The sequence below is a fragment of the Lactuca serriola genome, chromosome 4 (assembly GCF_051521515.1).
Source record: "Lactuca serriola cultivar US96UC23 chromosome 4, Lser_US96UC23_V15, whole genome shotgun sequence".
NCBI lineage: Eukaryota > Viridiplantae > Streptophyta > Magnoliopsida > Asterales > Asteraceae > Lactuca > Lactuca serriola.
The window spans coordinates 165546610-165560686 of NC_136411.1; the positions used below are offsets into that span (position 1 = coordinate 165546610).

The window sequence follows — 14077 nt, forward strand, 5'->3', positions numbered from 1 at the left end:
TTTTTTCAATTTTCCATTATAGCATTGTACTTTCCGAAACATTACCAAACTATAAAATACCAACATATCAAATTATAACCAAACTACATGATAAACAATATTGCATATATATTATAACATTATACTTTTTTTCCATTATAGCATTGTACTTTTCAAAAAATTACCAAGCTACAAAATACCAACATATCAAATTAAAACCAAACTACATGATACACAATATTGCATATTCATTAAAACATTGTACTTTTTTTTCATTTTTCTTTTATAGCATTGTACCTTCTAAAAATTACCAAAATACAAAATATCAACATATCATACCATAACAAACATATCGTTATAGCATTCTACTTTTCATTACAGTATTGTACTATATATTAAACAAACAATTACCAACATATCATTATAGCATCCTACTTTTTTTTTTTATTTTCCCGTTATAGAAACTTTTTAACTTAAACTAACAATTACCTATGATTATGGTGGTTGTTGTGTCACCGGTTGTTCCTGATCGTACATAGACACAACCGTAGAAGGTTTATGCGAAATACCTCTAATATATCCGCGTCGAACACCCAATATTCTTTTAAAACAATTTTTTATATCACTTGGTGTTAGATTGCTTGCTTCCTTAGAACCTTGGGTTTGTTTATTGATTTCCTGGAGTAAAGCATTCTGCATTTTCAAAAAATGATAAAAATTAGATTACTAAATACCCATTGGCGATTTAAACACTTACATGAAAATAAAAATTAACCATTTACGTATTGCTGCTCGACTGCAGGACTACTTAATAACCCTTGGCGATTGGTATTAGCCTTATGAAATGCTTCGATTTGAGTGATATCCTATTTAACATTAAAAATTAGATTAAATATACTTTAAATAAATAGTTAAATATATCATAAATTAATTCTTTGAAACAGGCATTGCTATACGAGCTCGACCCCCCCTCCATGTTTACAACTTGTTGTTTTGCACATACTACTTTATTTGATGCCGAACACTTTAAAAATTCGGGCGTTTGAAAATCTTTTACTGCTTATGCCCAATTTTCATGTAACATACCCATAGGGGGGTTTTTTAGTGCCATTGGGATATCTGAAGGCCCTATGATACCCCTAAAATAAGTATAGGTTGTACTTTTCCGACCTCTATAAATTTTTGCAAGAGCTCCATCAATGCTCCGTAACAACTGAGCACGCTCGGAATCCAAGTTAACCTTATCCAAATCACACTTATTATAAAAATACAAAAAAGTTAGTTAATTTAATACCAATCACAACTAAACTTAAAATATTATCCAAATTACCTTTTTTTTTAAAGAGATATCCAAATTACCTTTAGATGCACAGCTGTTGCATTTCTTAAAGCGGGGGAAATATTGTACCAACCGGATACGTTGAAAGGGGTGTTCATCCGCATATACCTCCCAAACTCATGGGTAAACCAATTAGCAGGCTTCTCGACAGGGGAATATGTGATCTCCCTGTCGAAATCCAAATCCACGGGTTTTCCTTTATTTGCCCGTATCAACTTACCTAGCTCAATGTTTTTAGATAAACCCTTTTTTTTGGAATCTCAACTGAAAAATACAATTAAAAATATTAGTCATGATAAGTTATGATAAATTAATAAAAATAACTAATAAATATATCATAATAAGATTTACCATCCTATTTGTGCTGACCGCGATCAAATCCTACTGGAGGTGGTGGATCATTGGCTCCATCACCTCCATGTCCAAGACCCATAGCATCAACCATCATGGTAAAGAGTATCGCTCAAGTAAACATCATATGTATCCTGTAAAATTACAAGATGAACAATATAGAAACACAATATTTTGTTATTTAATAACATGGTACTTTAAATATTATATTGCTTTTTCTATTTAAACATTGTATTTTTGCATATGTTTTTTATTTATAGTATCATAATTTATTCTATTATAGCATTGTACTTTACAATACTTTTGGAAAGTACGATGCTATAATGGATAAAAAATGTTTGTGTATTTGTATGTAAATTGGAAACTATAACGCTATAATGGCAAAAAATGACAAAAAATAGTTTGTTCTTTACAAACTATTTTTTTCATTTTTTCCATTATATCATTGTACTTTCCAAATTACATACAAAGATATAATTTTCCTTTTACATTATGACATTGTACTTTTCAAATTATAGCATTATACTTTCCAAGTTGTATACAAATACAAATTAACTTTTTTTTTTTTTGTCATTTTTTCTATTATAAATTCACATATTCCATTAGTTGCTAGTGAGTGCAACTCACATAAATTCATGTAGACTACTACGAGTTGCACTTTGTCCATTAATTGCTAGTGAGTGCAATATTAGTCGATGCAATATATTTAATTTATTTTTCTGTTACATATTTAAATAATAATTAAACGTTTATGTTAAAGGACTTCTAAATGTATGAAAAAGCTTTTGTTATATATAAAGACAAATGTAGGACCAAATATAAGGGCTCAGACAACCTCTTTGTCTTCCTGCTCCTCTCTCAGTTTTGTCTTCCTGCTCCTCTCTCTCTTACGACTTACGAGCCTTTATTTTGCACTGCACTCAGTTTGAAATCATATTCTTATTAATCTGACTTTCAGAACAAGACTGTGATTGGCTGTGTGTATAATGCATGCTGTCGTGCTGCTGAATTTTTGAAGCTAGTCATTGCCTCTCTTCATAGTTCTAGAGAGAGATGGGACATGGAGGCGGACATACTTGCTGCAACAAACAAAAAGTGAAACGAGGGCTGTGGTCACCTGAAGAAGACGAGAAACTCGTCAGCTACATTACTTCCCATGGCCATGGCTGCTGGAGCTCCGTTCCTAAGCTTGCTGGTCTCTCTCTCTCTCTCTCTCTCTCTCTCTCTCTCTCTCTCTCTCTCTCTCTCTCTTGTTTTTTAGTCATCTCCGTTCCTTGACATGAAAATTTGAATCTTTCACTCGTCATATGCGTATATATCTTTAACCCAAGTACATCTGTGTTTATGTACCAGAGAGCCAACCAGTAACATTAGTTACACATATGCTCGGTTTTTATCTTTAATTTGTTTATTCAACAATTATTAATCAGTTTCGTTTGATTTCAACGTGTGAATAACTACATTATTATTTTTTATGGATTTTCTTTTAAGAAGGGCTCCAAAGATGCGGAAAGAGTTGCAGATTGCGATGGATTAATTATCTAAGGCCGGATTTGAAGCGAGGAAGCTTTTCATCCCAGGAAGCCACCCTCATAGTCGACTTACACCGAATTCTTGGAAATAGGTAGACATAAAATATATCTTTCATGATTTTAATGTATAATAATATATGTATAAAGCTGATTAAGCTTCTACTTAATTTTTTTTAATATATGTTTGTTTCGGTTCTACAGATGGGCACAAATTGCAAAACATTTACCAGGAAGAACAGACAACGAGGTTAAGAACTTCTGGAACTCTAGTATAAAAAAGAAGCTTCTTGCTCATAGCCACCTTTCTACTCATTCTCTTGCCACCACCTTTACAAACCCTAAAACCACCAACATTCATGCTGCTTTAAGTGGTGAACATCAATATTATGAGAGTTTATTTGATGCAAACCCTAATGTGCTCAGCCCATATCAACACCACATGAACCATGATCATGATCATCTTGTCCATGCATCACCAGCGGCCATTGGTCAACCACCGGTGGTCAATCTTGTTAAATGCTTCGATATTGACCCTACCCCTAATCTTCCTCCCCTTCCTCAATCATTCATAGTAAACTCATCTTCAGTTTTTGATCATGAGTTCCCCACGATGGAATTCTTGATGAACTCCTATGAACATAATACCCTAAAATCAGAGAATTACGACATCATCCTTGCCCAAAACTCCGACCATGACAATTCCATAATCCCATTTAAACTAGGTGATCAAACAAATAACATTGAATTGACCACCAATATAACTACCCAACCACTTGTGAACTCTCACGACTTGGACCCACCTGCAAGTTCTCAAACCGAGTACCTTGAAGCCTTCATTCCAAATTTCATATCTTCATCCTCTCCTCCCCCATCATTGGTTTTACCCCAATTTATGGTAAGCAAGGTAAGAAGCATAATGTGATTAATCAATGTAAATATGTTGGTTTCTAGACCAAGAGTAAGTGAGTAAACCTAAATATTGCTAGATTTAGTGCCATCAATTCAGAGGAGACAATGGTATATGTTTCTGATGTAATTCCCCTATGAAAAGAATGAAAACATATTTATTGTTTCCTCACATGTTCTTGAGATCTGCAATCAATATATATATATATATATATATATATATATATATATATATATATATATATATATATATATATATATATATATATATATATATATATTAGGTGTAAAACTCGTATTACACGGATTGATTAAAAAAAGATTAAATATCAAAGGATAAACAACAAGTAGCTTTTAAAATAAAATTTTAAAATAAGATATGAAGAACACCTATTAATTGTAATTTACTGTTACCAGAAAATTACATATGAATATTATTTATTTTAAATTAATGAGAGATTAACATTTGGCAAAATGAATCTTCAATTATATATATATATATATATATATATATATATATATATATATATATATATATATATATATATATATATATATATATATATATATATATATATATATATATATATCAACACAGTTGAGTGTGTGGGTGTGGGGGAGGAGGAGAGAGAGAGAGGAGGAGGAGGAGAGTATGTTAAAAGTAGGTGTTGTAGCTAGGTGGGGGACTTTAGATACAAATTTGGCTACAAGTTAAGAAGCATTTGAGTATAGGCTATTCATTTCCTGATTGATGCTAAATTAGATACAATGTGTAGAAAGAATGTCATGTGGTTAAACAGAGAATAGTGGACACAAACTTACACTTTCTCCATACCATGTTACTTAATTATTAAACCCAAAGGGCTAACCCAACCATGAGTTACTATCAAGTTCATTCACTCTATTGTGTAATTATGTTCATATGCACTTACAATGACGTGGGTATTTGACCAGAATAAAATTTATCGGTTTTATATTCAGTTTGAGGGTATTTGACCATTGTAAAATTAACTTAGACATAAAATTTGGGTAAAATTGCCATATGAAATGGTCGATAAATCTCTGTTTGTCTCGTCAGGCCGTAGTTTCTAAAATGCAAAATGATACTAATTTTTTTTATCGAACGGCTAAGATTGGGCCCCTAGAAACTATCATCACCTTCATTAAATCTTCCAATGAGTTTTTGGGCCACATATACATTCCAATCCACTTCGCAACCCACTTTTACACTTCCATTGCATACGGGCATCGCGCAACAGGTGCTCGAGATCTTCATCAGCGCCATTATACAATGCACACTCGATGATGTATTGAGACTCCTCTCTGCGCTAAGTTGGGTGCTAAAGGAATTATTTTCAACATCATCCTCCAGATAAAAGAGTTAACATTAATTTATAGCTAACTAATCTAGAGGAATAGAGAAGGTTGAGAAGATGTACATAGGATTGTATCGGTAATACTCGAAAATATTTCATAAAAAAATAAAATCCGATCCACCGTCTAATCCCACGAGACACTAGAATTAAAAATGTGAATAGAATTATGAACAAAATTAATCAAATCAACAAATTCTCTTTCCTCGGTTGCTTTTCTCAGCCTCTACTTCCAGCTCCACCTCCACAAAAAGGTCCTGTAGTTGGTCTTTCCACCGTATTAGCAAAAAAAAAAAAAAAAGAGCTTTGGAAAATTGACACCAAACTACATCATTTCTTCCAATATAATGGCGATTATAAACAAATCCCGTAATTTGACAAGGTCTGATTAAGTTTCGATGAAGATTTGGAGCAAATGTTAGTTAATATCAAGTTCTACGATGCCTACATTAGAGGTTATAAACTTAAAAAAAGTGATGTGATATATTTGGGAATGATAAAGGGAAAGTAAGATTACTTAATGATATCTAATATTTATGGTGTTAGTAAGGGATATATTGTCTACCAATTCATATAAGCTACAATGTTCTTTTCTAGGTGATGATTGATGGTGCACGATCATTTGTTTCTACCAAGGTTGTAAAAATCGTTTAACGTTAGCTAGTCGGTGGACTAGGGTTAAAGGATTAATCGGTTAGGCGGAGATTAATCGGGGATCATTAATTGCTAATTTGTTGAATTTTTAAAAGTTAAATATGACTAATATCATATAAAGGTTCATAAATACCACTAATATCATAACAAAATGGGTTAATATGATTAATAAAAGACTAATGATACCTTAAATAGTTTCTATCGATATATAACTTCTTCAAAGTGTTAAAATTTCATCGGGTTCTACTGCTTCACTCATTGTGTATGCAAGGATTAATCGCTAGGCGCTCTCTAATTGGTCGAGTAATGCCAAGGGATTAATCGGAGATTAATCGGGACCTAGTCAAGATTTTTACAACACTGGTTTCTACGAAGGGATTTGATGACATGTTAAGGAGGGGATATTTTGGCCATGTAGTCATCCTTTACCTTGATGTACCATTTATCTTATGTGTTGAATCTTAGCCCAATTATCATTTTAGGTCTCTAGACTAGGATACATATTGTTGAGGGGATACACTATTAAGTCCTCTTGTCCATGGCACAAATCACTAGTAAAAAACAGTCTTTTAATTGCACGCGAACCAGGACGCGCACTAGTTTATGATACACAAAAGTTTGTGTCCAAAAACTAATGTTAGCTCACCAAAAGTTTGAAAGATATAGGACATGCATTTTTTCATGCCCTAAACTTAGTGTAGTAAAAAAAAACACTGAGGCGCATATTTTAAAATGTGTCATCTAATCATGTCGTTATATATATATATATATATATATATATATATATATATATATATATATATATATATATATATATATATATATATATATATCAAGAAACGCGCGTTCTCTTCTTTAGTAGCATACGGGGGAAAATAAGATTCCCAAAATTTTGAAAAGCCACCATGTTCTCCTTAGCCTTCTTTCGATCTTTCTTCTCTCTTTATCTCTCTCACTTAAATACCCAAAAAAACCCTAATATCACCGCCATTCTTCTTTTCTCCCACAACTAAATCGTACCATCACCAAATCTTCCATCTCCCACAAACAAATGTCTCCGAATGAAGTTTCCGCTCTCTGCCCTTGCACTACTTCTCTCAGTCCAATACGCAATAATCCTCAATTGGAGAACCACTACCACTTCTCCTTTCTCCTACACCAGTCAGCAGATATCAATTTGTTAATCCTATACATATATATCGACCACCAGACGGATTCCAAATCCACAGTTATTCAATACGTTTTGATCTCTAAATCATTACCCATATATGATGTTCTTGTAACAAGGTAAATTTTCAAAACAATTTTTTTCATTTCCAAGCATAATAAATTTCATAATAACAAATCCAGAACTCATTGTATCAAATGTTATCTTAGAAAACATGTCTAAGAATATCAAACACATAAATCTCTATAAGTGTATACGGATCATGTCGGCGCCTTCCGGTGATCCTCGCTGGTACCTGAAACACATATCACACAACACGGTAAGCGTAATGCTTAGTGAGTTCCCTAAAATACCACATACAACACATATGCCACTCAAGGCTAATACTCTACAAGACCTTCCGGTCAATGTGTCTTAGGGGACTTCCGTCCCATAATCCTGGTAGACCTTTCGGTCCCACTTCTCTGACCTTCTGGTCCGTATCATCTTGACCTTCCGGCCCATACACTGTTGACCTTCCGGTCCATATCATCTTGACCTTCCGGCCCATACACTGATGACCTTCCGGTCCATATCATAATACTCATAACATAATATAGCACATATAGATCATATAACACCATACATCACATACTCATCATAGCACATAAGACCTTCCGGTCACACATAATTACCACTCTAGGTAAAGTATAGTGAGAAGACTCACCTCGTATAATGTCAGATAACCTCTCGTGCTCGATAACCCGACCTAGCCTCCTCCTATCAAAATGATAACACCTCTAATCAATACTTTCACTTGTCCTCATCTCTAAAGAATGGGTAGAAAACCATTTTACCCTTCCCTGACCTCTCTTGAATCAGCTTGACCAAAACCCTAAGGTCAACTGAAGTCAACTCAAGTTAATGGTCAAACTTTGACCAGACTCGTCGAGTGCACTCGGGTGACTCAGCGAGTCCATTGTGTTCTCCGAGTCCTCCTAAGGCCTCACTCGACTCGTCGAGTTAGCCTTTCACTCGAAGGATTACCACTAGTCATGAATCGTGGGGCAACCCGACTTGACTCGTCGAGTCCCCTTGTGAACTCAGCGAGTTCCCTCCATGGCAACACTCAAATGACCTTTTGAGGTCAGATCTACTTCTCTAACTTATAGATCTGACCTCCTAACACCCAAAAATTACGTAAAGGTTCAATCTTTAGGCTCATGCAACACTCATATGTCCTTATTTGAAGAAATAGCTCCTAAAATGGCAACCAAGGTCCACAACTCCAAAGGGACTGCATAAAGCTGGAAGGTTGGGACTCTCTGGACCTCTTAAGGTCCAGATCTAATGCTTATCCCACATTGGAACTTCATATACTCCAAAATCCTTTGAAGAAAAGGGTCAAGAAACCCTAGATTCATGCAATCTACACCATACAGAAAGAGAGGGCCGATTTGTTACCTCAAGGTGAAGCTCCTTGGTCCAAAACCTCAGAAGGACAACCTCCTTTGGTCCTTCTTGCTGAAACCCTTCTTTTCTTTGCAAAATCACACCAATAAAACTCAAGATGGCTCTTCTCTCACTCTCTATGCTCTTTGGTTCGTAGGGATCTCTCAAGGGTGAAGGTGGCCGCCAATGAAGGCCATAAGGAACCTTAAATAGGGAACAAGCCCAAAGATTTAGGATTTCTGTCCACAGCGCGGACTCGTCGAGTCGTCTTGCCGACTCGTCAAGTCCATTCATTAATCTGAGTCATCAGTTGCGTTCCTACTCGACGAGTTTAGGCGTCAACTCGTCGAGTCCCTTTTCTTAACTCAAAAATAAATACGTAAATTATGATACCTAGAAATCCGGATGTTACAATTCTCCCCCACTAGAATCAGACTTTGCCCTCTCAGTCTCACTCTACAAACAGCTCTGGATGTCGTTCCCGCATCTCTGCCTCCGGCTCCCACGTCAGCCCGAACCCTCTCCAATGTTGCCACTGGACCTGAACCAGGGGCACCTCTTTGTTCCTCAGAACCTTGATCTTCCGATCCAATATCGCAATCGGCCTCTCAACATAATTCAGGCTCGCATCGACCTGAATATCCTCTAGCGGTACTACTGCTGTCTGATCGGCTATATACTTCCTAAACTGAGACACATGGAAGGTATCATGTATCTGGCTCAACTCTGCTAGTAGCTCCAAAAGGTATGCTACCTTGCCCACCCTCGCGGTCACCCTAAAAGGACCAATGTACCGGGGCTCCAAATTGCCCCTCTTCCTGAATCGGATCACTCCTTTCCAAGGAGATACCTTCAAGAGTACGAAGTCTCCAACCTAGAACTCAAGCTCGGATCGTCGCCTATCTGCAAAATTCTTCTGGCGACTCTAGGCTGTCAGCAACCTCTATCTGACCTATTGTATCTGCTCATTCATCTAAAGCACTATCTTAGTGCTACCCATCACCTGCTGTCCTACCTCTCCCCAGCAGATGGGTGTCTGACACCTCCACCCATATGAAAGCTCAAAGGGAGGCATACCAATACTTGCATGGTGGCTGTTGTTGTAGGAAAACTCAGCCGAAGGTAGGTACGTATCCCAACTTCCACCGAAGTCCAAAACACATGCCCGAAGCATGTCTTCGAGCGTCTGAATCGTCCGCTCACTCTGTCCATCCATATGTGGGTGGTATGCAGTACTGAAGTGAAATCTCATACCCAAATCCTCATGAAACTTCTTCCAGAACTTGGAAGTGAAACATACATCTCGGTCCGACACAATCGAGATCTGCACCCCATGTCGCGACACTACTTCCTTCACATATAACTCTGTTAGCCTCTCAGCAGAAGAGCTCTCACTGATAGCAAGGAAGTGAGCACTCTTCGTCAGACGATCCACAATCACCCAAATTGCATCAACACCCCTCGCGGTCCTTGGAAATTTAGTAATGAAATCCATAGAAATATGTTCCCACTTCCACTGGGGAACCTCCAATGGCTGCAACTTGCCATGTGGATGCTGGTGCTCGGCCTTAACCCAACAACAGGTTAAGCACCTCTCTGCAACCCACGCATCCCTCTTCATACAGGGCCACCAATAATCTCTCTTTAGGTCCGAATACATCTTAGTGCCCCGAGATGGATCGAGAACCTCGATCTGTGTGCCTCCTCCATCAATATGCTATGTGCCCTACCCATAAATGGAACCCAAATTCGACCATGAAAGGTCATAAGCCCTCGGCTATTGGTAACGAGCTCGGATACCTGCCCACTCACCCGCTCTCTCTTGCGGTTCTCCGGCTCCTCCATCAATATGCTATGTGCCCTGCCCATAAATGGCACCCGAATCTGACCATGAAAGGTCATGAGCCCTCGGTTATTAGTAACGAACTCAGATACCTGCCCACTCACCCGCTCTCTCTTGCGGTTCTCCGGCTTCACCGCTTCTGCTTGGGCCTCTCGGATGGTATCCAATACCGGGGTCATCACCATCATCCTCATGCATAAATCTCGAATCGGGGCATTCTCCGCTCTGTGGCTCAGAGCATCGGCTACCACGTTAGCCTTCCCCGGGTGGTACAATATCTCACAATCATAATCCTTTACCACATCTAACCATCTCCTCTGGCGCATGTTCAGGTTGGGCTGATCCATCAAATACTTCAAACTTTTGTGGTCCGTGTATATGGTATACCGAACCCCATACAAATAATGGCGCCATATCTTGAGGGCGAACACTACTGCCCCCAACTCCAAATCATGGGTGGGATACCTCGCCTCATGAGGCTTCAGCTGCCTCGATGCATATGCTATCACATTCCCTCTCTGCATAAGCACCGCTCCCAACCCTGATATAGACGCATCACAGTACACCATAAAATCCTCCATCCCCTCCGAAAGGGCTAACACCGGAGCTTCGCATAATCTCTGGTGAAGAGTCTCAAATGAGGTCTGCTGCTCGGGACCCCAAGTAAAAGCAACACCCTTCCAGGTTAATCTGGTGAGGGGAACGACAATCTTGGAGAAATCCTTGATAAATCTCCGGTAGTAGCCAGCCAACCCCAGAAAACTCCTGATCTCGGTGGGGGATCTCGGCAACTCCCATCTCATAACAGCCTCAATCTTGGCCGGATCGACCATTATCCCATTCTAGTTAACGAGGTGTCCCAAGAACTGGACCTCTCGTAACCAGAAATTGCACTTGGAGAACTTGGCGTAAAGCCTCTCCGGTCTCAATACTCTGAGGATCTCCCTCAGATGCTCCTTATGCTTCTCTCTAGATATCGAATACACCAGAATGTCGTCAATGAACACAATCATTGATCGATCCAACATCGGCCTGCATACTCTGTTCATGAGATCCATGAACGCTGTTGGTGCATTGGTGAGCCCAATAGGCATCACCACGAACTCGTAATGCCCATAATGAGTCCTAAATCCCTGCTTCTGGATATCCTCATCCCGCACTCTCATCTGATGATATCCAGACCTCATGTCTATCTTGGAGAACCAAGACGCTCCATGCAGCTGATTGAATAGATCGTCGATCCTCGGTAAAGGATAACGGTTCTTGACCGTCAACTTGTTCAGCTCCCGGTAATCAATGCACATCCGGTGTGAACCATCTTTTTTCTTGTGAAAAAGGATCGGCGCTCCCCACAGCGAGCTACTCGGTCGAATAAACCCCTTCCCCCGCAGCTCCTGAAGCTGCAAGGGCAAATCCTGCATCTCTGGCGGCGCAAGGCGATAGGGTGCCTTGGCAATGGGCACCGCTCCCGGAACCAAATCGATGCGAAACTCCACCTGCTTCTCGGGAGGCACACCCGACAACTCCTCGGGGAAAACATCTGGGAACTCCTGCACTATCGGCACCTCAACGACCAAACTCGGCCTCTCTGCGGCCACTCGTGTATCCATTACATAGGCTACAAACCCGCTGCAACCCTGCTGTAGACTCTGTCTTGCTGTGGCAGCCGAGCAAAATGTTGACCCACATCGGGTGCCCTCTCCATATACTGTCAGCACTCCCCTACTAGGGTCTCGTGTCGTCACCATCTAATGCTCACAATCTATAACAGCCCCAAATCTGCTCAGCTAATCTATGCCCACAATGACGCAAACGTCCCCCATCACAATCGGGACTAGATCTATCGGGAACTCAACACCGAAGATCTCGAGTACACATCCTCGAATCACATCAGTAGCATACACTACTCGCTCGTCGGCTTTGGAAACTCGTAGAGGTCGACTTAACACCTCTCGTTGGATACTAATGTGCTGACTAAACGCTACAGACACAAAACATCAACTCGCACCCGAGTCAAAAAGCACCAAAGCAGGTACAGAACTCACAAGAAAAGTACCTACGCATACCATAATATAAGCACAATATCTCAAACTCAGCATAAATAAATGAAAGAATACATATCAGCCACGACATCGAGCATTGTGCGGACCTCCTCCGTTGTCAACTGAAAGGATCTCCCGCGAGCCTTCGGTGCCTCGGCCTTCACTGGCCAACCCTCAGTAGCTCGTGCAGCAACAGGGGCAGATTCATGGGCTGATCCGTATAATAGTTGAGGGCACTCAGCCTTCCAATGACCCGTCTGGCTGCAATGAAAGCAAACCATAAATCCCTTGGGGCAGTCCTTCGCTATATGCCCCTCCTTGCCACACTTGTAGTAAGAACCTGATCGACACACTCCATCATGTCCCTTGCCGCACTTCCCACAAGTGCGGCCCTTCTGGCCTCCAGATCTCGTATCGGTGGGCTTAGCCCGCTTGGCTACCGGTTGAGGCTGTAACGGCCGCCTGTCTTTCCTCTGAGAATCAGCATCCTCCCTGGCCTGAGTCTCCAGCTCGATCTCCCTCTTCCGAGCATTTGCTTGGAGCTCGACAAATGTCCGGTATGACGAGTTCGCCATGAACTCTCGGATGTCCCTCCTTAGTATGCTCAGTTATCGAATCATGTGTGCTTGCTTAGAAGACATGTGCTCAGGGCAAAACAACGCCCTTTCGTGAAACATCCGTGTAATCACAGTCACGGACTCTGTCCCCTGCTTGAGGGACAAGAACTACTGCGCCAACCATTCCCTCTCCACCGGGGGAACATACTCGTCCTTGAACATGGTGGTGAACCTCTCCCAGGTCACCGTTGTAATCTCCGTAAGAGTGAGATCTGCCGTCACAAACTTCCACCAATCATTCGCTCCCAGGCGGAGCTGGTTCAATGCGAACCGTACCCTCAGATGCTACGGACACGAACAGGTGTAGAAGCATCCCTCAATGTTAGAAATCCATCTCATTGCAGCAATCGGATCTTGCGTCCCATCAAACTCTGGTGGCTTCGTGTTGCCGAACTCCTGGAACAACAACGAATCACCCCCCCCCCCCCCCCCGAGGGTCTGGCAGTAGCAACAACGGCGGTAGCTGCAGCCTCAGTAATCACATCGTATCTCTCATCGAACGTCTCAATCAAAGTGGTCTTAATAGACCCAAACATCTCAGATATCTCTGCATGGATAGCTGCAGCCACCTCCTCGTGGATCATCCGATGAATCTCCTCGTCGCTCACGCTGCTAGTCTCTGGTTTGTGGCATGTCCCAACCATGATGTCTCTAAAATACAACATAAAAATATCAGAGACTTGCTCGAGTGTGCTCACACTCGATAACCCAAACCTAGTTGCTCCTTAGTACCCTAAGGATTCTTACTTGGACTGCTCACCGATTCGGTGTTTCCAATAGTACGGGCCCTATACTACCTTCCACACCACATCATCATTCATCCTAAGTCCTCCTCCTAGGAT

At 40.2% G+C, this 14077-nt stretch overlaps 1 protein-coding gene across 1 annotated transcript; it reads left to right on the top strand.

Annotated features, from left to right (window-relative positions):
* Positions 1–2722: 2722 nt before the first annotated feature.
* On the top strand, positions 2723–4237 carry LOC145100427 (uncharacterized). The gene is made up of 3 exons (XM_079037707.1): positions 2723–2864; positions 3164–3293; positions 3403–4237. The coding sequence occupies exons 1-3, from the start codon at positions 2723–2725 to the stop codon at positions 4121–4123; spliced, it is 993 nt and encodes a 330-aa protein (XP_078893833.1). The 3' UTR covers positions 4124–4237.
* Positions 4238–14077: the final 9840 nt, after the last annotated feature.